Source organism: Xiphophorus maculatus, chromosome 22, assembly GCF_002775205.1.
Source record: "Xiphophorus maculatus strain JP 163 A chromosome 22, X_maculatus-5.0-male, whole genome shotgun sequence".
Classification (NCBI taxonomy): domain Eukaryota; kingdom Metazoa; phylum Chordata; class Actinopteri; order Cyprinodontiformes; family Poeciliidae; genus Xiphophorus; species Xiphophorus maculatus.
Window position 1 is genome coordinate 946,022 of NC_036464.1, and position 23,491 is coordinate 969,512.

Sequence of the window (23,491 nt, forward strand, 5' to 3'; positions counted from 1 at the left end):
CAAGATGCATTCAAAAAATAGAAAATAACAGAGATATGAAATGTTTTATTTTTAGATCACACACTCCGGTTCAATATATCAATAAGTAGTTAGGTAATTATGCGAAACTGATATAATTTAAATAAAACTGGGAAAATATTACATGTATTAGATAAATTAAGACATTCCAACATTTAAATTATTTATTAGATATATAATAAAACAAGAAAATAATGGTGAATCCATATTTGTTTCTTGCATAGTCCTGTTTGTCAGTAAATCACGAATTAATTTCATATCCATCATAGTCAGTGTTAACAATATGATTAATCCTGACTTCAACGCGTACTTCAACAAACATGCCCCTCTCAATATGGCGTCGACGTTAACGTACGAAGTTCTGAAGAGCACCTGAAGGCAACATGACCGACAGACGCCCTTTTTTATTCTTAGGGAAATCCTTATTTCGTGTTAAATCCTTTACTGCAATATAATTTTTCAAAGTGTAACAAAATATATTTATTTATTTTATTTTATTGGTTTTAATGACTGATTTGTGTCCCGCACGTGGCTCAAACCGCCCTCCTGTTGTCACATAATCCAACATGGCGGCCACCGTTGGCAGACTGCTTAGAACCTCTGTGAGTAAAAGTCTTCATTTCCGTCAGCTTAGGTTGTTTGCTCGCTCTGTTTACCTCAGTTTGCTGCACAGGAAGCAGAAATAAACTCATGTCAAGAGAAGTTTTTAATTAATTTGTTCACAAACGCGTTAATGTGCTGCGTATATATCCAAATTTACCAGTGTGTTTCCAACCTCTGGTTCGCGGGCGCTCCATGCGAACATAAAAAAACATGTTCAAATTTATTGGTTAATTATTTGTAAATGTGCGCTATAATTATGTATTTTGGCTAAACGTTTAAAAGAGTTGTGTGACTTTATTTGAGCAGTAATTGAAATAGTTTTCAAATGATGCCAAGATCAAGATGAAGGTTAAAATAAGGTCAAAAACAGTGAAGTAATTACTTTATAAGATATTTGGCACAGGTTTTACATTTGTTAAAATGTCTCAACAAAGTCAATAAAATGAAGACAATTTGTCCCTCAATTTACATTGAAACTCATGAAAATTTGTTACCTAAAATTACAAAAAATCATAGTTGTGTTTTCTTTATTTGTATACGTTGTTATTAAAATGTCATAATTAAGTTAAGAAGTAAAAAAATAAGACGGACGTAAATAGTTGGCAGTTGGCAGCATAAATCCTTGGTAAACTGACTTACTTTTTTTCTTGCTCATTAAATGCATCCAAACTAAAAACCTTTTTTGTTCCAGTTCTTCAGTAATTTATATTTTCACGTATTTATTATTATCTTGTAGGTTCGGGTTGCAGCTGGAGGGCTGAAAGTTGCAGCTGCTTGCCAGCATGGAGTTGGCGGCGCTGCCAGGGTCCTTTCTGCTCCTGTTCTCCAGAAATCCTTTTTCTCCACCGGTAGGTATCGCATCACTAACAACGTCCAAGAGTCAATATTATCAATATTATTCTTTCTACTGCTGATGATTATTAAACAGACTTATTGTTTTAGTCCTGCAGATGAAATTAAACCAGAGCTGTTTGTTTAAACCAAACACGGCTCTGTTAGGCACGGTGGTGGCAGTGTGATGATTTGGAATAGTTTTGCAACTGTTTTTCTTATTTTAGCTTTTAAAGCAACCAAAAGCAGAAATTTACAGCTGAATGGTGAATAAACAACTAGAGGATTTAATGATTGTACGTCATTTAGCTTTTTATTTCTCAACTGGTATCAAACTACAGATTAAATTGTATTTTTCTTACTGTCAAAGTTTATTTTTCGGTCTTCTAAAACTAAAACATCAATTAGCAAAAACCTGATAGAACTCTGTACCTATAGCAAGAATTTACTAACTGTGTAAGATTTATTTTTCTCTGCTTCAAAAAGATTGAGCAAATTAAAATTTTTAGTGTGGGGGGGGGGGGGAATATATCTTTTCATATCAAATAGTTGCTGATTTCTGGTTTACAGCGAGAGCTGTTGGCCGAATCTCCAGACAACAGAGTAAGAATCGTTTGACGTTTTGTTTATCAGGCTCCTCCAGATGGGCGGCCGCCGTCACTCAGCCGGCGCCTGGCTTTAAGGCCACAGCTGTCCACAACGGGGAGTTCAAGGACCTGAGTCTGGCTGACTTCAAGGGAAAATACCTCGTCCTTTTCTTCTACCCTCTGGACTTGTGAGTATTTGTGAAAAAAGCCCAACTGGGTTTTCAGATGTGAAGATGAAGAAATGGAGAGAACTAAAACAATTTGTTATTATTGGCATTCGGTTGAAAAGATTTATCGTGATTAATCGATAAAATCAATTTATCGTCCAGCTGTAGTTGAGCTCCAACAGGACGTGACTCGACTTTTTTGAGCTGTTAATTAATAAAGTCAAATTTCTTTTAAATCACATTTGATATTTACAGCATTTTTATAACAACTGAAATTAACATCGTTACTTGACTGTGCTATAAAAGTATACTATGCCTGGAAAACATAATACTGCACCTTTAATTTGTATGACACTGAATGAGGAATGACTTCCTGCTTAAAATTGTTAGTTTTTTTTGGAGACGTTTGTTTGCTCCAGCAGAGCAAAATCTGGAAAACTCTGAGCTGCTCTTGTATTTATTTGTTGCACATATACAAGCTATCATCTATATGTCGTTAGCTCAGTTAGCTTAACAGATAAAACCTGCAAAACTCAAAATATAAATACATTCACTTTTTATTGGATTGTTCAATCAGATATAATAATAATAATTAAAACATTAAAAAAGAAAAATTCAAGTTTTTCCTGCTAGCATCACGTTAAACTGAGCTAAGCTATACTAAGATAAGCTAAGATAACTTTCAGCCATTTGTTAGCTTAAACAAAATAGTTATATTTGATATTTTATTTTGTAACAACTTAAGTTAACATAGTTTCTTGATTGTGCCTGGAAAACACGTCGTACTTCCCCTTTAATTCCTGCGTTTTTGCTGTTTTCAGTACGTTCGTGTGTCCGACGGAGATCATCTCGTTCAGCGACAAGGCCAAGGAGTTTCACGACGTCAACTGTGAGGTGGTGGGCGTGTCTGTGGATTCTCACTTCACCCATCTGGCCTGGATCAACACGCCACGAAAGGTGCAAATCACTCTGACAATACGCAGAGACTGTAGCGCGTGTGTAGATGAATATGTGTGTCAGCGGCTTTTATTGACGTTCCAGGCTGGAGGTTTAGGAAACATCCACATCCCTTTGCTGTCGGACCTCAACAAGCAGATCTCCAGAGACTACGGGGTTCTGCTGGACGGCCCGGGAATCGCACTGAGGTGAGCTCACTGTATCAGGAGTTATACCTGTAAACATCTTTAACTTCTTTTGTTATCATACTTTGTAGCAAAATACTAGTTTCAAGCAAGCAGAAACGTCAACATATTTTGTGTGAGGCAAACTGTGAAGAGGAAGTAAAATTATACGTAGATTTCCATATAAAAATACCCATAAATAAAGTCCAGTTTCCTTCAGAGGTGATTTGATTTGTAAATAGTCCAGCTGTGATTAATTTAATCTCAGTACAAGTCCAGATGTTCAGTGAACATTAGAGAACAAACTGGATCAGGAGGAGGAGTACAAATCAGAGTTAGTTTATGAAACGAAATCCCAAGTTTTTAACATCTGTTTAGTCCATCCGGTTCAAATTTAAAAAATACTTTATTCAGCCAAAAGGGAAAATAAATCAACAGTTAATTAACTAATTAATTGATGAACATCAACTTCAGTTTGTCCACAAACAAACAGCTTGACTTTGGTTCAACTTTCTTCTCAATGAAGTTTTTAAATGTAAAAAAAGAAAAAGCTTTTTTTTTTTTTAAATCGTAACCAATTTTGGGTTTTTAATCTAGTGACTTTTTCTCTGTTTCTTTTCTTAAAATGAAATGACAGAAAAGTTTCAAAAACGTTTCATTTCAATCATTACGGCGTAGTATTAGAACCAGAGTACGAAACAAATAAAATTATGAGAATAAACTCGAACAAGAATCATCGTAAAAAAAGTTTTAATACAAGAATAGTCATAATTAATACGAGAATAAAATTAGAATAAAGTCACGATATTAAGTGAATAAACTTACAATACTACTTTATTCTTGTAATGCTTTTTCTGAAATTTTTTTCAGACACAACACACTAAAAAAATACTTATTATAAATACAAGATGTTTGGTCCTGGGTTGGCTGTTATCACTTTAAACTAAACTAGAAATTTAATGGTGGAAATAAAAATCCAGATTTTTCTAAATTTACGTCTTCAGAAACAGCAAATTTGAGGTTAAATTATTGAAAATGGGCCTGATATTGATGAGGGCACTCTGGAAGAAACTGCCGCTGTAGCACCGACCCAAAAGTTAAAGTCTAGACAGTTCATGTCCAGCATGTGTCTGCAGAGTTGTTGTGTTGGTCTAAAATACATTGAAATATGTGGTAAATACCTCTCTTGCCCATAAAAACATCCGATAATCTTCTGTTACATTGTTTTAGGGGCTTATTCATCATTGATCCAAACGGTGTGGTGAAGCACATGAGCGTCAACGACCTGCCGGTGGGTCGGAGCGTAGAGGAGACGCTGCGTCTGGTGAAGGCCTTCCAGTTTGTCGAGACGCACGGAGAGGTTTGTCCAGCCAGCTGGACGCCGAAGTCGCCCACAGTGAGTATCTCTGGGAAAACTGCAGATCCCTACAGCACCTAAACATCCCTGATGCTGTCAGTAGGAGGAATATGGCAGGCGGTTTTAACATAAAATCAGTTTCACCACACTTACAAACCAGATATTTTAAGTTGGCTTATGAGTAGATGTATTAGAAAATGAAGATATCTCTAATTATATTCTGACTTGTATAAATGACAAATTTGCCTTTGAGTTGTATGGTGCTTCACAACATCACAGGTAGATAAATAATAAAACATAAAATAAAATTTAATTTAATCAAAAGTAATAAAAAAAAAGTAAATTTGGCAGTAAAATATAAAAAATATGAATAAAAATAAGACATTCTTTATTTTAGATGCATCAATTTCCCAAAAACTCAAATTAATTACTAGATTGCTTTATGATTTGAAATATGTTGATTTATTATTCCTTCTAGTCAAAATATCATAGATTTATGAATCAGTTTGAAATTTCAATAAAATTATGAAATGCTTTTTGAAGATGCACCATTTTCAGCTTGGCAATGGGTTGACAGCGACTCTCTTAGCTTTTCAAAGACACTTTGATGCATTTTGTTCGTCGGAAGTGAATAAGCAGAAATTTTTGCAGACTTCTAAAACAGTCTTCAAGCTCTACATTGTGGCAGTTTCTGACAATTTTGTGCAGAAAAGCCAAAATTGGACAGTTCAGTAACAACACGAGGCTCACGCACAATTCTTAATTCAGATTTCTAAAATTGTTATTTTGATGAGTCACATTTACAGCCACGTTATCTTATGTTGTAATTATGAAAATGACAAATCCGGTATTTTAATTTGAGTCATAATTATTATTCTCACTAGTCAGAATGTTAATGCTGAGATCTTCAATTCAGAGTCCTGAAAGTCAAAATGTTTTTTTTTAGATATCTAGAATGTAATTTTACTAGTAGTCAGACGAAAGTGATTTTATGTTAAAACCTATAAAGTAATTTCCATTCCTCTTTTGGATTAGATTAGCTTTGAGTCAAGCTTGGCGGTCCATCAGCCCGTCTGCTTCATGTTTGGACGGAAACCTGAACAACCTAAAAGCTGTTTTAAGCTCATTACTTTACCTGAGCAAAGGTTACAGATCTGCTTGGCTACAGTGTGACCTTCATGTTGGCCTTCTGCTGGAAGGATCTAAAAGTTAAATTAGGAGTCCTGCTGAAATTTCTTTTTTCTATTTTGCAATCAAAATCACTGATTTTTGTGTTGCTACTTTACAAATATATTCAAGAAATTTTTTAATATTTTTCCCAGTGAACAGCTTCCAAATTTCACATATAGAAGAAAAAAAGACACAAGCAGATTTTATTCCTTCAGGAAGTTAAATGGCTCAATTTACACCATTTTCACAGAAGATAACTTTATTAAGTAAGGCAGCAGTGTCCTAGAAGAAACACTGACACCTGCTGGTGGGAGCTTATGGCCACCGTTATAAAGTTACACAGTAAAAACATTTATAGCAATAATTTGGTTTATTTAACCTGTCAGAGAAAAAAATGTAGGTGTTAATTTTTCGGTCATATTTTCACAATTTTATTCATCTATTTATAAATATCAGAGTTCCAAACTAAAGCTCTTACTCACAAGATAAATATTTAGTTCCCAAATAAATATTTAGCTTATATTTAGTTCCAAACTCAACATTCAATTTTCTAACTAAACCGTTAGCTCAGATCAAAACTATTTAGAAAGGAAGCTAAATATTAGCATCATTGACGCTCAATATTTTTGACCATTTGTGTAAAATTCGATTATGCTTTAGCGTTTAAAAAATCAGCTATTTTTATGCGAATTTCTGGGATCCAGAACTGAATTAGGTTTCTCCACACTGCATATCTCTGATCTTGTACTATAGAAAGTTCATAAAACAGTTTAAACGTTTTGATCTCTTTAATGATGGTTTCCATGGATACCTGATTGTCCAAATTAAATGCAATTCAGATTTTCTCATGTTGTAGCAAAGCAGAAAAATCTTCTTGTTGGTAAATTTTCAGAATAATTTGCACATCATAGACAAAACACCTTTTCTGATTAGTTTTTATAATAAAATGTAAAATTCTTATCATTTATAATGAGTTGCATTGTTGCTTTGCAACATGAAGGTCCTGGGTTTGAATCCCAAAACTTTATTTTGTTTCTACTCTTATCAAATGTTCAGTGAGAGCAGCATAATGTCGTCTTAATTCTCATTCCTTTTCAGATCAAACCGACCCCTGAAGGATCGAGGGAATACTTTGAGAAAGTCAACTAACTGTTCGGTGAAAATTACAGAAAATAAAAAGCTTCTTAGTTTATTGATAAATCTGTTTGACAACCTCCTGGCTTTGATTCGTCTGGACCAGTTTGTGTTTCTGTTGATCAACAATTCGCATCTCTACTGTATGAAGATAATAAAAATCACGCTGAGTAACCCCTGTACATAAACATGTTTATTTTCTTTTTACAGCAAGTTAATATGCAGGTTCAAAATGTCTGACATTGGTACACAACATGAAGTGCCAAAAATCAACCAAAGTGGGAGAAAACTGGAAATTAGAAAAAAAGGCATTTGCCACTTCTCATACAAGTAGGGTACATACTGTATTTACACAAAATAGGGAGAAACACTCTGCAGCACAGTGTGGTGATGAAAACATCTAGTTTTAGGTGTACATAAACTTTACTTTGTACAGTAGCAGAAACGAAGCACCGCCTGGTTTCTGCAGATAAACGATGTTTTTCTTTTTACCGAAGCTTAGCTTACCGAAAGACGTGGGCCCTCTTTAAAGCTTTGAGATCCAAATAAAAAACGTCCCCCAAAAGAAGAAAAGTGGGTCGAAATGTGGCCTTAAGAGTTCGAAACAGAAAAAAATGGAGGCAGAATTTGATGAAGATGGTTAATGTGGAAAAAATTTCATGCAGTTTCAGGCAAGCTGTAACAGCGCCCACCCCAAGCACCGAACTAAGAGAAAAACAAATCAATGCAACTAAAGGATTCATTTAAAAAAAAAAGACCCTGTAGTAAAACTGTACAACGAAAATACATTTGGGATCTACATCTAAAGGTACATTATTAAGGTTATATACACGCCACCCCATCCATATATTATCTTTACATGTAGACTTCATTCAACCCAAACATTTAGAAAACAAGACTAACTTGGAGATGGGATCACATCAAACGGCCATTAAAAAAAACAAAAAATAAAAATCAGTTCTTCACCTCAGCTGCTGATCAGTTTCTGTCCAGTGCAGAAACCCGACAGCAGGGCCAGAACCTCACCAACTGGATGGACTGCTTCTGGAGAATTAAGCCGCCAAATGGAGGTTTTTGTCGTTTTCAGTGAAAGTAAAAGAACAAACCACGGTACGGCAGAGATACGACAACACTTCGAGTGACTTCCAGGAGTACAAAATAGAAAGGAACCCGGCTCCTGAATAACTCGACGCAACAGAACCAAGGCTTTCCGAACGCTCCGGCCTCTTCACTGAAGAGAGCTACACTACTCCGTCGTCTCGTTTGGGACTGGCTCGGGGGGAAAAGAGAGAAAAGTCGGCTTTAAACATTCAACCCTCCCAACCGTTTCCTAAAGCAACTGATTAAAAAATAAAAACCTTGAGTTTCACATCTCCTCCACAGATTTCCCCCTCTTAAAGTCACGGTGAATTTATTCAGAAAAAACAAAACAAAAACAAAACAATGTTGAACAAAGTGAGATTCTCACAATCTCTCTGCAAGAGGGAAAGGAATAAATGACTTGTGCCTGCCGTCTTCCAGAACACGAAGGTGGATCAGTCAAATCCCCGTGTTGCTGCTACGCTGCTTAGTCGATTTTCACGTTTGTGTAGATCTTCCTCACGAAGGCACTTGTTCCCATGTAGCCGACGGCGCCTGGAAACGGATTGAATGAAGCGGGTCAGTTCTGCAGAGAAGGTCTAGTAAAAGTCTGAGCAGCGGTCGGACCCCAGGGAGCCCAGAAGGCAAAAAAAAAAACAACTGATCAACATCAAACACTTTTTAAAACGGGTTGTGTGGAGTATGTCTGAGTAGGCATTAGGCAGAGATTTTTAAAAAGTTTGAGGTCCAAAATCAAACCTGTCACACCCATTAAAGAGCAGAAGAAGAATTTGTTCTGAATGTCTGGAGTGCAGACTAAAACAGTGCTGACAAACCCCCACCTGTTGCTGCATACTGCTGGTCAGCTGGCTAAAAGCAGGCTTCTTGAGTTTTTCACAAGAAATATTTACCATTTCAAAAACAGTTGTGATGCAGTAACTAAGGCTGAGACAATCTGATTAATTGCGATGAATTGATTATTGAATAATAATCAACTAATTTAGTAATAAATTGCTGACCAGAGTGCAACAACTGAAAATAGTAAAATAAAAAATACAATCAGAGCAATAATTAAGGTAAAACTACAAAAATATACACATTTTGCATTTAATAACCCTTTGAGGTCGACGCCCGCCCTGTGGCGGGCATGACGTCATGTTTCTGTGTGTGTTTTTTGCTCCAATGTGATAATAAATTTTGTCAAAATGAAACAAACACTGTAAAATCACAAAGTTTAGGATGTTCTGAAAATAATGATACCAAACAAGGTAAGGTAAATAGTTTTTATGGTGAAAATATAAGGGTAAATTCAAAATTAGACCAAAACGGCCATTTAGACCCAAGACTCCAAAGGGTGAAAAAAAAAATCTTCGTATGTAAAAATGTTTTTACCAAAACTCCTCATGTTGCAGTTTTAGCTTCAACTGGTTCAAATGGTGCGAAAAAAAACCATTGTGCACCTTTTGCTATCCAATTAATAGTTGGATAAACACAAAAACAACCAGACACTGTACTGATAAGTCAAAAAGAGGATTAAAGAATGGAATGAGTTTTTTTGTGTGCATCTTTTAATGTATTTCTATTATAAAAACAGCAGAATGTAACTTTTTATCTGGTTAATCATCAGAAAAATGGATTTCTAAGATAACTGTTAGGTGCAGTCTTGGTGGTAATTTATCACTTAAACATTTAACACGGAAGCAGAGAAAGTCCTAATTAGAAGCTGCATGTTCTTAATTTTAAATCAGAGTAACCATGTTACTTCAGTTTGTGACATTTTGGTGTTTAAATCAGAGAAGAAGAGCAGAAACTCACCGCACATGATTCCCAGAGCAGTGCTGAACACGGCCATGTAGCCAAAGTAGAAGGATGTTTGAAATAACCCATACATCCTGAAATACACAAGAAAACATTTTAGAATCCACTACATATTTTTTAATTTTATTTCAGTTTTATATCAATTATTGTAACCACAGCCATCACTCACTTAGTTTTGAAGAAATAGTAGTAAAAGGAGTACATGTAAACATAAACCGCAGTAGATGCAGCAGAGAGGAAGCTCGTCCACTGCCTGGAAAAACAGCAAACAAACATTACATTTACTTGAGTTAGTCTTTGGAAATATTGTACTACTAGGAATATTTTTACTACGCTGCACTTTTTACTTTCATTCGAGTAATTTATAATTTAGTATTTCTACTCTTACTTGAGTAAAATTTCTTCATTTTCATGTTTTAACTGAAAATTCACCATACACATACATACACCTGTAGTTTTTGTTAAAAGTCTTTTATTGAAAATAAATGATTTGGAAAACTTTTTTTGCCTGATTTTGTTACTTATATGAATTATTGTCATTTTGGTCCTCAAAATACCAAAGTTTTCACTTAACCTTATATTTTGGTCCATCTGATTATGTAATTTTTAAATATTAAATGGTCGATGTTTTGATCATTTAGTACTTAATTAGACTTTTTACCAAATACTTTTTTACTATTAGTTGAGTAAAATTTCTGGATTCTCTGTACAATTCTGGTTACTCTGCCACCTCTGTAGCATAAACACATAAAGGAGAGAATAAAACCCTGATGTGTGTTTAAAAAAATAAAATAAAAACGCTGCTCACCATCTGTAGTCCTCGGCGTTGAGCAGGAAGTATGTGCACACGATGGTGACGCACACCGTGACGATGCAGAGGATCACCAGGACCAGCATCATGAAGCCGTACACGTAGTAGATTTTGTAGGCCCAAAAGGAGGTGAAGATGAAGTACCTGACAGGAGAGGAGAGAGCGTGTCGTTGCGGCGCGTCGTCTAACGGAGAACCGGATCATTTCCTCAGGAAACACTTACATTTCTATGAAAATGGAGCCGAAGGGCAGGATTCCCCCGAGGCACACGATGACAGCCGGCTCCATGAACCTGAGGCAGGACGCCATTCAACACAATCAGAGCGTTTAGATTTCCCTTCAGGGAGACTAAACATGTTTTATCACTTAAAGAAGGATAAGTCAGACGTTTTGTTTCCATGAAAAGCAGCAGTTTGTCCTCAGAGTCGGCAGGTCAGACTTACAGAACAGAAATAACTTCAGTTGTTTCAGCAGCAAACACACAGATTCAAACAAAAAATAAAATATAACAGCAAAAATAAGAATACAAGACTGGTCAAGGGAGGGCAGATTTACAGCATAAGAAAAAATCCCGTGCATCTACTTAAAATACTCAAATGTGCAACTGAGTGAGACAATTTAAAGGGGCAGAATTATGCATTTTCCAGGCTCATAGTGTTATTTTATAGCATAACCAAGTAACTCTGTTACCTTCAGCTGTTGTAAAAATGCTATATTTGTCAAATCTGCCATTAAAAGAAATTGAGATCATAATTTAATGCCTTGAGAAAAGAAAACTCCTGCTCTTTCTGAAACTCCGCCTTCAGGAAGTCAACATGGCTCCTCTATTAACCCTTTAGCAATGTTTTTAACCAGTGTTTCACTGAGAAGTAGCTCCCATAATGAGCTCAGCAGATGCACTAGGTGTTTGCTAATTGCTGCAGGCTAGTCTGAAGGAGCTGAAGGCGGCTGCTCTCTTAGGTAGCTTGGAAACTGCAGCTCAGAGGAGGAGCTGCGCCAACCAGGCGTCTTGCCATGGAGACTAAAGGATTTCTCAAACATTCATTAAAGAGTTAAGGCAACGCTCCAGGTTTTATTTTGATGCGGGAATATTATAACCTGATGTAAAGCTGAAAAAAGTTGATTTGATATGATACCGTCCCTTTAAATAAATGTACAAGATGTGTGTTTAAAATAATGACAGACTATAAATATGCAAAGATTGTGCAAACAATAGCAGGGATTTGTTGGTTATAAAGTCTAGGGCTGAAACAATAATCAATTATTGAAATAATTGTCAACTAATTTAATAATCAATCAATTGTTAACTGTATTGTGCAGAGTACAGACTAAAAAAAGACAATTTCATAGAGACACAACATTTAGAGCGTTAATTAGGTCAAAATTGAACAAAATCTTTTTATTTTGCAAATGAGAAAAGATTTAAAACCCTTTTTCTTTTCTCAAGTGGCTGTTCAATAATGAGTTATTTTCTTAAAACAAGCTCCTATATTTTGCTGAAAAGTTACTTGTAAGTTAGTTTTATTTCAAGTGTGACAAGATATTTACACTAAAATCTAGGCAGAAATACTTGGTAAGATTTTGTGTTTTTGCAAGACAATTTGTCCATCTGTACATTTAATTTGCAGTAATGTATGAGCTGCTGTGCCTCCGCTCCCTGCTGTACAATCATCCACCCACCATTTCTTCTCGGGGATCGGCCGCGGCACGGCGTTCACTCTGCAGGGGAAGTTGGGCTGACCAGAGAGGTTTCTCCCTAAAATGGTTCCCACGAGATTCAGAGGCAGAATGACGAAGAAGCAGATGCAGCAGACAGCCACCTGGAGCGGAAAGAGAAAATGTATTTATGTTTACATTTGCTGTGTTGTTTCATATCACCCCAACTGTGGTTTTTGCAAAGATAAATCAACACAAATGATCAGCAGATGGACCGATTAGTCCATTGGTCAGTTTATTCGATCTCGAATAAAAGGAAAGGCTTCTTTATGAAACCAGATGGGAGAAAGTTTATGACTGGATAAAACCATGCAGAGTAAACGGAGCAAACTGAATGTGTGAATCGTTTCTGGTGATTTCATGGAGGCTTCAGCTGCACAAGAACATAAATATATGGAGAATGAAGAGTACATTTTTTTTATTTAACCAAGTTCAGTTGGTTAAAAAGTTAAGTTAAGTGGATAAAAGAACTAGTATTTAATAGTAAAATCACCTGCAGAATTTTTCTGGGCTCAGTTGTTAAAAGAAAAAATATGATCTATTCTCTACTTTGAGAACAGGACTAGAGTCACTCTGTATTTAACCAAGTTTAATTATGTTAATGTAAAACAGATTTGGATGCTTTAAAGTTTGTTTTTGAGTAAAAAAATAAAAGTCACTGGACAGACGTGGTTATTTAAACCAAATATGTTGTGTTGAACCAACATTTTGCACTGGAAGAAGATTTTAATTGTTAATAATTCTGCCTGTATTTAAAAATCTCCTTCATTCTTGAATTGGAGTCAGTGGCCAAAAAAAACAACAACTATCCAGCCACATATTGCAGAAATATGAGATTTTGTAAGTAGTGCTTAAAGTACAGCGATTGGGTTAGATTTCATTTGGTGGCATCAGAGTAAAGGAGGCTAAAGACACATTTTTATGTTGAACTCATGATGTTTCATGCACTTTCTTTTGTTCTAATACATAAAATTCCACTAAAATACATCCAGGTTTATGGTTTAATGCGAAACAGAGGGTGTGAATACTGACTCTGCTTATTTACTGGTTACTGAGCAATAAGTCAAGCCTTCAAGCAGCTGTTTCTAGTTAAGAACATAGTTGTTGGTGAATTGATAAAGTCAGGAAACATCCTGTGAAAGGCATTTAATTCAGTTGAACTCTTTAGTTTAATCTGTTGCCTGTTTGTCCAGCGGATTCATTACTTCTGCTGTTCATCACCTCCACCAAACGTTTTATTCTCACCGTCTAATGGGGTCGCAGCAGATTGCGACACCGCAAGCTGTTGACTCAGATTCCTTCTGCGTGTTGCAATGTGAAGCAACGACTCACCATGGTCCCGAAGGGGATGGCTCTGGAGGCGTGGTAGTAGATGGCGATGAAGTTGATGAAAAAGGCCGTCCCGCACACCATGGCTGGGATCATGAAGGCCCCGATGAACATCTGCTTGATCCACCGCCTGCCTGAAATAACAGATTCCTACCATTTTAAAGGGTTTTTCTTTTTAATGGGATATGATTTGGATGCCTTATTACCTCCTTGTTTTGCATACAAACTTCCACCAAAGTAGCCGTTGACAGGAGAGGTTGCAGCGTAAACAAAAATGGCTGTGCTCAGCATGGAGCCCCTCCTGCAGAAAACACCGAAGGTTTGAGTTCAGACCAGTGAACAGTTTCCTCTAAAGATGTCTCAGTTTTATTCCACATAAAATGTATTGGAAATTTTTTATTGTTTTTTTCTGTTAGCACCTCTTGTAAACAGCAACACATTCTGTCAAATTTCAAAACTATGTTTCTGGGTTGCAAAACCCATAAAATACAATCGATAATAGATACTTTTTGGGAAATAACTGCAGTGGCTGGAAAAAAAAACACAATTACAAAAAAAAAGATGGTATAGAGAGAGAAAATAGGTTGACTACGTTAGTTAAAAATAAACTGCAGCAAACCGTTTTCCAAATGGCTCAGAAAGTGCAGTTAGGAATAATGTAAAATAAATAACGCAAGTTGTGAAGCATAGAATTAGACTGAATAGATCTTCCCTAATGGATCGGGACCTTTATCACTGATACCTGATCTAGAATTTTTCTCAATTTTGGATCAGTGCATCTCTAGTATTTATTTAGTTAACTGTAAAAAATGGAAATAAAAAAGTAAAAACAACACAATGTTCAGAGTTCAGCTACTCACTCTGTGTACAGATCCTCCACCATCGCAACGATGATGACGATGAAGGAGACGGAGAAGATCTGGCAGCCGGAGCCGATGAGCGAGGAGAAGATGAGCGGATGGCTGGACGGCCTGAACACGTCGCCATGCACCTGCTTCCAGCCGTACTCATCCCCCAGATCCCTGTCCTGTCGACACACAGCGACAGGAAACAGAGCGGAGCAGCATCAGCATCAGCGACGAAGAGGAGTTTAAAATCAGCATGATGAAACCAAAGTTCCCGCGGGTCACTCACCATGTCGTCCATTTCTTCCTCTTTGCTGTATCTGGCGTAATCCTTCCTCAGGGTTCTCATTAGGATCATGGACACCAGGCCCACCAGGAATATGACCATCATGAAGGAGTTAAAGATGGAGAACCAGTGAATCTAAAGGCAGGAAAAAAGGGTGAAATAAATATAATGATAGTTCATTTATCTCCAGACACCTAGTGACACTTTACAAGAAATAAACTATACAACACGTTCAGTAGAAATGAAAACAGATAAAGAAAGAAGAGATTAGAATGAAAAGGGCAATATGGGGCCAGTTGAAACCAAAGCACCAGATTTAAGAGTTTTATCATCCAGTTTTTGGTAGAAAGAGAAACAAAACAATCATGCCAACGGAAATGATCAAGATTGTTTTAATTTAATGTGCAGTTGATTGGTCTATTGCGACAGGTTTAGTTGTTGTGGCTTTGAATGTGTGCAACAGTACTTTAAATAAATTCTGTAAATGACTGGAAGTCGGTGAATTTGCTGTAAAACTGGGATGATTTGAGAAAATGTCAGGGATTTAGTCTGAATCATCTGAAGTTCCCAAAGAGAGAGTTACAGAAATGAAACGGAGAAATGACAAACACTGTGGATCAGGATGGAAGCAGAATATGAGCAAAGGGAAGGACAGAGATAGAAGAGGTATAACATATAAATAGATAAAAACTTAAAGTCTTCTAAAGCAGGACAAAATTGTTTATGCTTTTGAGAAATCCTTTAAAAAAAAGAAACAGTCAGCAGTTTTATTTGCACTTCCTGAACAGCAGCATCCATTCCAGCATGAAACTGGAGTGAGTGAGGAACATTTCGCTCACCCGGTGCTGAAAGAAGGACGGGTCCAGGTACTTGTCAAACCTGTCCTCAAACTTCACATCCGACTTCTTCCATTTCACCTGGGTGGGAACAAACGTGCAGGATTTGAGGTCAAATCCCGTAACCCACGGTTACCGTGGAGCCCAGCGACACGCCCCACTTCCTGCCTCTTTTCCCTTAGCAGCTAATCAGAAAGCGATTCAAACATTTCCCTAGAGAAGTGTTTCTCAATTACTTTCTATCATGCCTACCACTAGAGATTGTACAGTTTTGAAATATTATTGTCAATCTGATCGTATTTAATAATTTATTTGTAAAACCACTGGCATCAGCATTCTATGATCTGATTGACTGGCAGTACATTTTGTTGTTTTAAGTCTCCCAATAAGTTTCCAAGCTCAGTTTATTAACTCAATCAGTAAAATTTAATCAGGACTGCTCAGTCTGTGGCATTCTCAAAAGAGGAAAAAATGCAAATGATTCAGTGATTTGCTTTTTTTTTTTTTTTAAGCTAATCAGTAAAACATTTAAAAAAAAAACTTTTTAAACTGTAAAAAGTGGTTACTTGTCAGCTACTTGTGCTTTTTTTTCTTGAAAAAATGTAAAGCTTTTAAAACATTTTTGTAGGGATTTAACGATATGAAAATTTTGGTCAGTAGGTATTAATATTGCTGTTCTGACCGATAAACTATATCATATATATTTTACTACTGTGAACACATCTGGAAAAAAAAAGATGAAAATAAATGCTGGATTAATATTGGCCCAGTTTTGTTTATCAGACGATACCGATGTTAGTGCCAATATGTCCCTACGGCTTAGTGAAAAAATGAGCAACAATATTGCGTCTCAGAAGAGATGAAAAGCGCAGAAAATTTTAGATTCATCGCAAATAGGCTTCATCCATTTCCTGGACTTTTTCTGTGATCTACAGAATTAGGGCAAGAACAACTCTGTTTTGTTTTAAATACGAAAGTAAAGTTGGTAGAACAAACAATTACAAATCCAGTAGAAGACTTTGTATTTATTTTGATTCAAATAATTTAAAAAGACTTTTAGAGTCTTATGTTAATGTTTTATTGAAATTTAGTGGATTTTTCAACTTGTATTGAAAATCTGCCACATAGCATTTTTTTTTTTTACATATTTAAAAAAAGTCATCATAATGTCTTTAAATACACATTCATATGAATCTGACATATGAATCTGTATTTATATTTCTGCCTGAAATACACTCAGTCAGTGAGAAAAAAATATGAAGTTCTGCTTTTTATGCAAAACAGTTTGTTCATGGCAGTGGCTTTGCTAAGCCATCACCTTTGTATTAAAATGTATAACATAAACATATATACGTTGTTAAAAGTAGCAAATGTTAGGCAAACTAATCTTCACTTCAAGTGTCCTGATGGTTAGTCTGACTGCAAGTATATTTAATTATATCAAAACATTTAATGATTGGAATTTAACCATTTATTTATCTAACCCTAACAATCTGAACTTTTTAATCCAATTGTTAGAAACGAGGAGATTCATAGATTAGTTCAGTTCTGGTGAACTCAGTGAGGTGTCGTCTCATAAGCTGAATATATTTCACAGATCAAATAAACGTATTTGCGTTTCCCAGAGTCTAATGAAATCACGAAACGGAAGCCTAATATTTGCATACTATGTACAAAGAGCTCTCAGTACTCACAGAATAGGACATGGCGATTCTGGTGTTTGGCATGAGCTTCACTTTGCCTTCGCTCGTCAGGTTTACGTCAACGATCCTGTTGCCGTTGTAGCCGATCTCCAGCTTTTTGTACGTCCAGAGGTAATGCTCCTCTCCGTTTTCGTCCGCCTCGCCGACGATGCCTTAAAGAAAACAACATGGATGGAGTCACTGATCTGGTGGAGGCAAAAATACTGATAGGGACTATAAGTCTGAACGTAGCGCTGCTAGTCAGGACGTGCAAACCAACGTAAGGTCAACTATAATAAACACATCAATATCCTCATTTTGAGTCTATGAACTATGTGACTTCATTTAAGCTGCTGAATGAACTCTGAATTTGACTTTGTTTCCTCTGATTAAAGTTTGATAGATTTAAGAGAATTTGATTAATCCTTCGCCTGCATCGTTCATGTGCAGCTAACCAAATCTATTCCATTTCTGTTTTCATAATATTTCATTTTGCAAGATTCAGTTTCCATTAAAACCAAGTGAAGAGTTTAACAGGAACACTTCCTGTTCCCTTTGGACTTGAAGGGTCAATCTGAATATTTATTGTCCACTTCAATATTATATCTAAGCACTTATCTGTAAACATAAATAATAAAAGGGTTATTTTAATAATTGTTCTTGTGTGAGAGGTGGGATGATTTACTCAAGAGAAACAGGACAAACTACTGTGCATGCACGCACTAACACCTAAGGGTAATTTATAGAGGCGACATGAAGTGAAAGTTTTATCACAATATTTTGTGGTACTATTGTAATAACAAGAAAAAACGATTAAACTATTTGTGCTTTTTTAGTCAACGCCAATGATAGCCCCACAAACATTTATCGCTCTTTATAGAAAACGGATGCATTTGCAACAGGCTTCTTTAGGACACCAATCAGATAAGAAAGTGTGATTTAAGTCACCAAGATCCACACAGTGGCAGGAATAGATCTCTTTTTTTCAAGTTTTTTGACAGTTTTATTGAAATAATAGAGAAAATATTAAACAACCCTGACAACACAAATTTATCAGGGCAACTGAAAATCTAAATTTGTCATGATAAATGATAATTTGATAAATGCCCAGCCCTACCAGAACCTTCTGCTCCAAGGCAACAATCTACCATATATCTATATTTACTATTATTCTACTTTGTGGTATGCAGTTAGTACAAAAAATTGCCAAAAATATTTCAAAAAAGTTTTTTAAAATAGTAATTTTGTATTTTATATCACACCAATTCACTACAAATATTTACAAAAATGCTGGGAAGCAAAAGTAAAACGTTCTGTACTGTTCTGAAGCACAGTAAAAATTCTGCTTCTGTTTCAGAAACTGTTACTTTGCTTTTACTAATAGAATCATTAAAAAGGAACAAGAAAATACGTTTATGCTACAAATAATGAACATTTAGAATCAAATATAGCAGCCAGTGTTTTTCCCATCCACATAATAGTCCAGTTTGAACTCAATCAAATTTAGAACACGGTCGAAAGTGTTTCTCCAAGGTCTTAAAGTAATAAAGTCGAGGTCTGCTGTGCTTGAGCTTGTGCATACAGTTCACTGTCATGCTTCCTGCAAAGTCAATGACTCGACTGGACTTATCAACCCAAACTGAATTTTATTAAGTTATCTTAAATCTTCAATCCCACTGAATCCATGTGTTTGGATTGTTGGCATGTTTCAGCATACAAATTTAAGACGTTTGATCTAAATATCAAAGCATCTCAGAAGTGATGAATCACGTTTTAACCCCTTAAATGCAGCAGAGTAAATATCAGAGCCCCACCCAATGCATGCAACATCCGCATGAGACGGGTGGATGTTTAATCAGCCGGAGGAGTGGTGGCCACTATTGTGAAAAAAAGTGACTACATGTTTAGCGTGAAGAGGAAGAGACCTAAGAAGTGTTTTAATATCCCTCTAATAGTACAGGTCGTGTGACATCAAAGCTCTCTTGCACAGGTGAATACACTAATGGCAAGTTGCTGTGGGTTGTTTGCATCCTAAATCCGTTTTAAGGTAAATGAAGTAGTAATGAACGAGTAAACAGCACAGTCATGCAGCTTCATTCCCAGAACTGGGTTGATCCCTTTGACTTTTTGGTGGGAAAAACATAGCAATACTTAAAAAGCCCAAAACTTTTCAGCATCAACCAAAACCCCAGAGGTTGAAATTAAGGAACACTTACCCCAGATGGGCAGGTCATCGATGTACATCTGATACCAGTAGTGGTTCTTTATGGCGTAAACAAAGGCATCCTGTTTGGGTTTGTCTAAGTCAATTTCACAGTATGTGTTCTGCATGACTTCCTCTGCAGAGATAATGGGACAAAACATTTTGAATTAGGTGCCATAAATTGTGAAACATACATACATTAATGGTTTTACTTATGCGTTTGGGCCAAACAAAGCAGGAAACCTTTGAACTTGATGTCCAGGCCGCTGAACTCCAGCTCCACCCCCTGCAGAGCCTCTCCGAGGGTTTCATGGTAATGACTGATGGTCTTCTTGGAACCCGCACAAAAGGGCAAAGAGAAATACTTGTACGTCTCCTGTCGATTGTGGTAAGGCCCCACTGTGTTCATCCATAAAACGACCTCCTCCTTATCTGTGTACTACGAAGGGAAAATAAAGGGATTTATTCAGTTCAGTTCAAGAATGCTACACCTGTTCTGCAAGTCCATCGGGTTTCTGAATATACAGTCCTGAGCCATAATTAGCTTTAGGTACAGTTTCATATCAGTGGCAACTCAGCAGACTGTTATGAGGTTTAAATAAAAATAGGAAAACCATTAAAGCGTAAAGTATGCATCAGTCCGTTACCGACATCAAGGCATGATGAGGTTTTCAAAAGTGAAAGTGAAATCTTTTTATTGAGATGCCAACCTGATAAATCTGTCACAATAACAAATTGTGCTGAACAATAAATTGCTCCAGAAGTTATTGCAATAAACAATAATATTGTTTTGAGACCATTTTCAAGTAATATAATGCAAATGGTATAATAATACAAGAACGCATTCTCAAAGGTCAATAAACTGTACATTCTAATGAACATTTAACACTAGAACTGGAAGACATTTTAAATATCCAAAATAAATAAAACAACAGAAACAACAAATAAAATGAATTATGAAGTCTCTATAAACAAAACTAGCCTTCAAAAAAAGGTTTAGTTGAGACCAAAACACCAGACTGAAGATTTTTATGACCCAGTTTTTAGTAGAAAGAAAGAGAAAAATGATAAATCATGCAAATGGAAATTGAGTTTGTTTCAATTTATCATGCAATTAATTGATTTATTGCAACAGGCCTACAACCTGCTTTTCCATACACTGCAGATCAGCTGGCTGAAAGAAGGCTATCATACTTTTCCTTTGCTTATAGGAAAGGTTAATTTGGTTGTTTGGAAAAAAAAATGATTGTGAGGAAACTAAAGGAAACTAAAATAGTTGGCTACACTGACTGCCAACGTTACCTAAGCAGATAGTAAAATTAATTCACCAGTTATCACGTCCTGGGTTTATTGATGTTAACATATAAAGAGCATATATTCTGCATAAGATTGCACTTAAACTATTGAATGTTGAGGTTTTTTAAGTTCTGTACCAAGGTAACAATAAATGTCATGCATAGAATTATAAGAAAGATAAACAATGTTAGTTATTATTTTTCCAGGAGCAGGAATGGGTATGTCATTATAAGTAAGTCGCTGATGTCTCCAAAAATAAACACCTTTTATTTGCTATTGAAAGTTATGGATCTAATATTTTCTAATGCTAGTTCAACACACAAAAAATAGCATTTATTTTTCTCAATACCTACTAGCAAAACAGCCAAAGTTAATTGTTAAACTATGTTTAATTTAATTAAAGATGATAATAAATCTCCAAACCACCCAAATTTTCTAGAATCTCTATTCTCAAATATTAGCCCAGGTCAGGTTCATATTCCATCCAAAACAGAAAATAATTTATAGATTCATTTCGGGGTTTAAAAAAGTTTAATTTCAAAATGAATCTAAGCTGAATGTTTTTTTTTAATTTAAGGCAGAATTACTCGTTTTTAATTATGTAAATGTCTTATTCTACAGTAACGAACATAACATTTGGACTCAAAGTAGGATTATTACATGTCAATTAACTTATGTTTCCCCCCATACTCTAGTAGAAATATAAAACGTTCATTTAAATTTCGTGATATGTTTTGGATTGATTCTAAAACAGATGCCCACTCTATTCAAATTTGAATGCAAACTAATGAAAATGCACCGGTTATCACTTTCAGGTACACCTGAGTTACTCTAGAAAGCGATATGCCGTGGCTGTTTGCTTACGTTCAAGGAAGTGAACTTCCACGTTGTATCAGTCTACTCATCCGACTGCTTTCATACCTACACCAGGTTTTTTAAAATTTTATTCAGGCGGATCAATGAGTCCAAGACCTGCTCAGCACTTCTAGATGGTGTCTGACTGCAATCAAACGTATAACAGTAAATACCAACAGGCCTCAACGTTTCCCCGGTGTTCCAGCTTAACCTATTTACGGTTCTACTTCTGCTTTAAGGCTAAATGTACTTTTAATTTACTCAACTGACTAATGGAAGCCTCTTGGTGCTATACGAACAGATTCCACCGGTGCTAAAGGAAAGCTAGAGTAGAGCCGTTGTGAAAAGCTAACAGTTAGCATGAGTGGTTAGGCCGATTAAGGGTTGCATGTTAGCTGGCTAACTGAATGCTTATCTGTTCAATAGCACAGCAGGTACCGATTTATCACTCAACAGACTAAAGTTATACACCCTGGTATGTGTGTGATTCTGTTTCTTGAACCGCAGCTAGCAGCTTACCCACAGCACAAACGTCCATTATTTTTCAACGATCCCCCCCCCTCTTTCTCAGTCGGCCTCATTTAAACGCCGTCTTACCGTGTGCTCATGTTCGTCCGCGTCAACAGGTAATAAAGAGCCCACTACTGCAAGGAAAGCCGCCACTGCCAACTTCCACCGGGAAGAACCCATTATTTTTTGGTGAAAGTATGCAGAAAGATTGGGGTAGTTAGCTACGTTGGGCTAATATCCCACCTTCTTCCTGGTTGTATGACAGAGGCAGTTTTCAGGGATGCTCTCTGTACGCTCTCACCGAACCTACACTGGATTGGTTGAGAAGTGTCACGTGGTGCTCGGCGTCCAATCAGCGTAGAAAGCGATGTCTCCAGCGGTGGTTGGAGGAACTCTGTCGGCGCATCTTCCGCAGGCTTCAGCCACGTCATCCCGACTGCCAAGACCAGAGCTTCACCTTTGACGACCCGACCACGCGTGGACGTCGCGGGGTTTTATCATAGAATAACACTTTTAAATTGTTCTCAATGGCCTAAACCTGTCACCCTATTTGCTATTCTTAAATTAACATATTTGTGGAGTATACCTAAAAGTACGGAAGAGGATTAGGGCCATTGAAAAAAAAATAATTCTGACTTTAATCACAGAATTCTGGCATTAAAGCCAGAATATTGAGGAAAAAAGTAATCATTCTGAGATTAAGGTTAAAATTCTGAGATTAAAATCAGAATTTTGAGATTAAAGTCAGAATTCTAACTTTAATCTAAAAATTAAATTAATCTAAAAAATTATCTCAAAATTCTTAATTTTTTTCTTTTTCTTGTAGTGAGCCGGTGTTCTGACTACCTCGTCAGGTTTTCCTACCATAGCATGGATAGATAGCTAAGTCTATCTGTCTGTGCTATACTGCTACCGTCATGTTTACAAACACCGGGTTGTGTTAACGTTAAATACATTTTATAACATTATTTATGTGACAGGACCGAAGTGGAAGCTTAGGAGTTATGTTTAGCATTGGAACAATTTGTATACACCAGGGCCGTGCAGAGACCTTTGGAGGGGCCGGGACTCAAAGTTAAAAAGGGGCACGTTGAACAAGACCTTAAAACAATTGTTAAAATTATAATGACAATGACACTTTAACTGCAATTGAGGAAAAATTTCTACTGTCATTATGTTAAATTTGTGGCAACCAGAAGCTACCACTAATTAGTTTTACCAGTTTTTAAATATTTT

The 23,491-nt window shown here is 36.3% G+C and overlaps 2 protein-coding genes across 2 annotated transcripts; one reads left to right on the forward strand and one right to left on the reverse strand.

Moving 5' to 3' along the window:
- Window positions 1–523: 523 nt before the first annotated feature.
- Window positions 524–7,170, forward strand: prdx3 (peroxiredoxin 3). Its single transcript, XM_005795194.3, has 7 exons — window positions 524–620; window positions 1,358–1,469; window positions 2,086–2,227; window positions 3,028–3,163; window positions 3,248–3,351; window positions 4,558–4,723; window positions 6,953–7,170. The coding sequence occupies exons 1-7, from the start codon at window positions 585–587 to the stop codon at window positions 7,001–7,003; spliced, it is 747 nt and encodes a 248-aa protein (XP_005795251.1). The 5' UTR covers window positions 524–584; the 3' UTR covers window positions 7,004–7,170.
- On the reverse strand, window positions 7,169–22,538 carry tm9sf3 (transmembrane 9 superfamily member 3). Its single transcript, XM_005795193.3, has 15 exons — window positions 22,343–22,538; window positions 19,838–20,033; window positions 19,608–19,730; window positions 17,404–17,564; window positions 15,713–15,790; window positions 14,877–15,008; window positions 14,603–14,769; window positions 13,949–14,043; window positions 13,746–13,876; window positions 12,378–12,517; window positions 10,921–10,989; window positions 10,695–10,841; window positions 10,056–10,139; window positions 9,884–9,960; window positions 7,169–8,623 (listed from the first exon to the last, which is right to left on the reverse strand). The coding sequence occupies exons 1-15, from the start codon at window positions 22,433–22,435 to the stop codon at window positions 8,556–8,558; spliced, it is 1,761 nt and encodes a 586-aa protein (XP_005795250.1). The 5' UTR covers window positions 22,436–22,538; the 3' UTR covers window positions 7,169–8,555.
- Between the last annotated feature and the right edge of the window lie 953 nt (window positions 22,539–23,491).

Bases quoted from the DNA above. Each gene is read 5' to 3' on its own strand.
- prdx3 (XM_005795194.3), top strand. From the start codon at position 585: ATGGCGGCCACCGTTGGCAGACTGCTTAGAACCTCT. The intron at 621-1,357 runs GTGAGTAAAAGT...ATTATCTTGTAG, and splicing joins GCAGACTGCTTAGAACCTCT to GTTCGGGTTGCAGCTGGAGG. The intron at 3,164-3,247 runs GTGCAAATCACT...TTGACGTTCCAG, and splicing joins GGATCAACACGCCACGAAAG to GCTGGAGGTTTAGGAAACAT.
- tm9sf3 (XM_005795193.3), bottom strand. From the start codon at position 22,435: ATGGGTTCTTCCCGGTGGAAGTTGGCAGTGGCGGCTTTCCTTGCAGTA. The intron at 19,731-19,837 runs GTTTCCTGCTTT...TTATCTCTGCAG, and splicing joins CCTGGACATCAAGTTCAAAG to AGGAAGTCATGCAGAACACA. The intron at 12,518-13,745 runs GTGAGTCGTTGC...TTTCCGCTCCAG, and splicing joins CCATCCCCTTCGGGACCATG to GTGGCTGTCTGCTGCATCTG.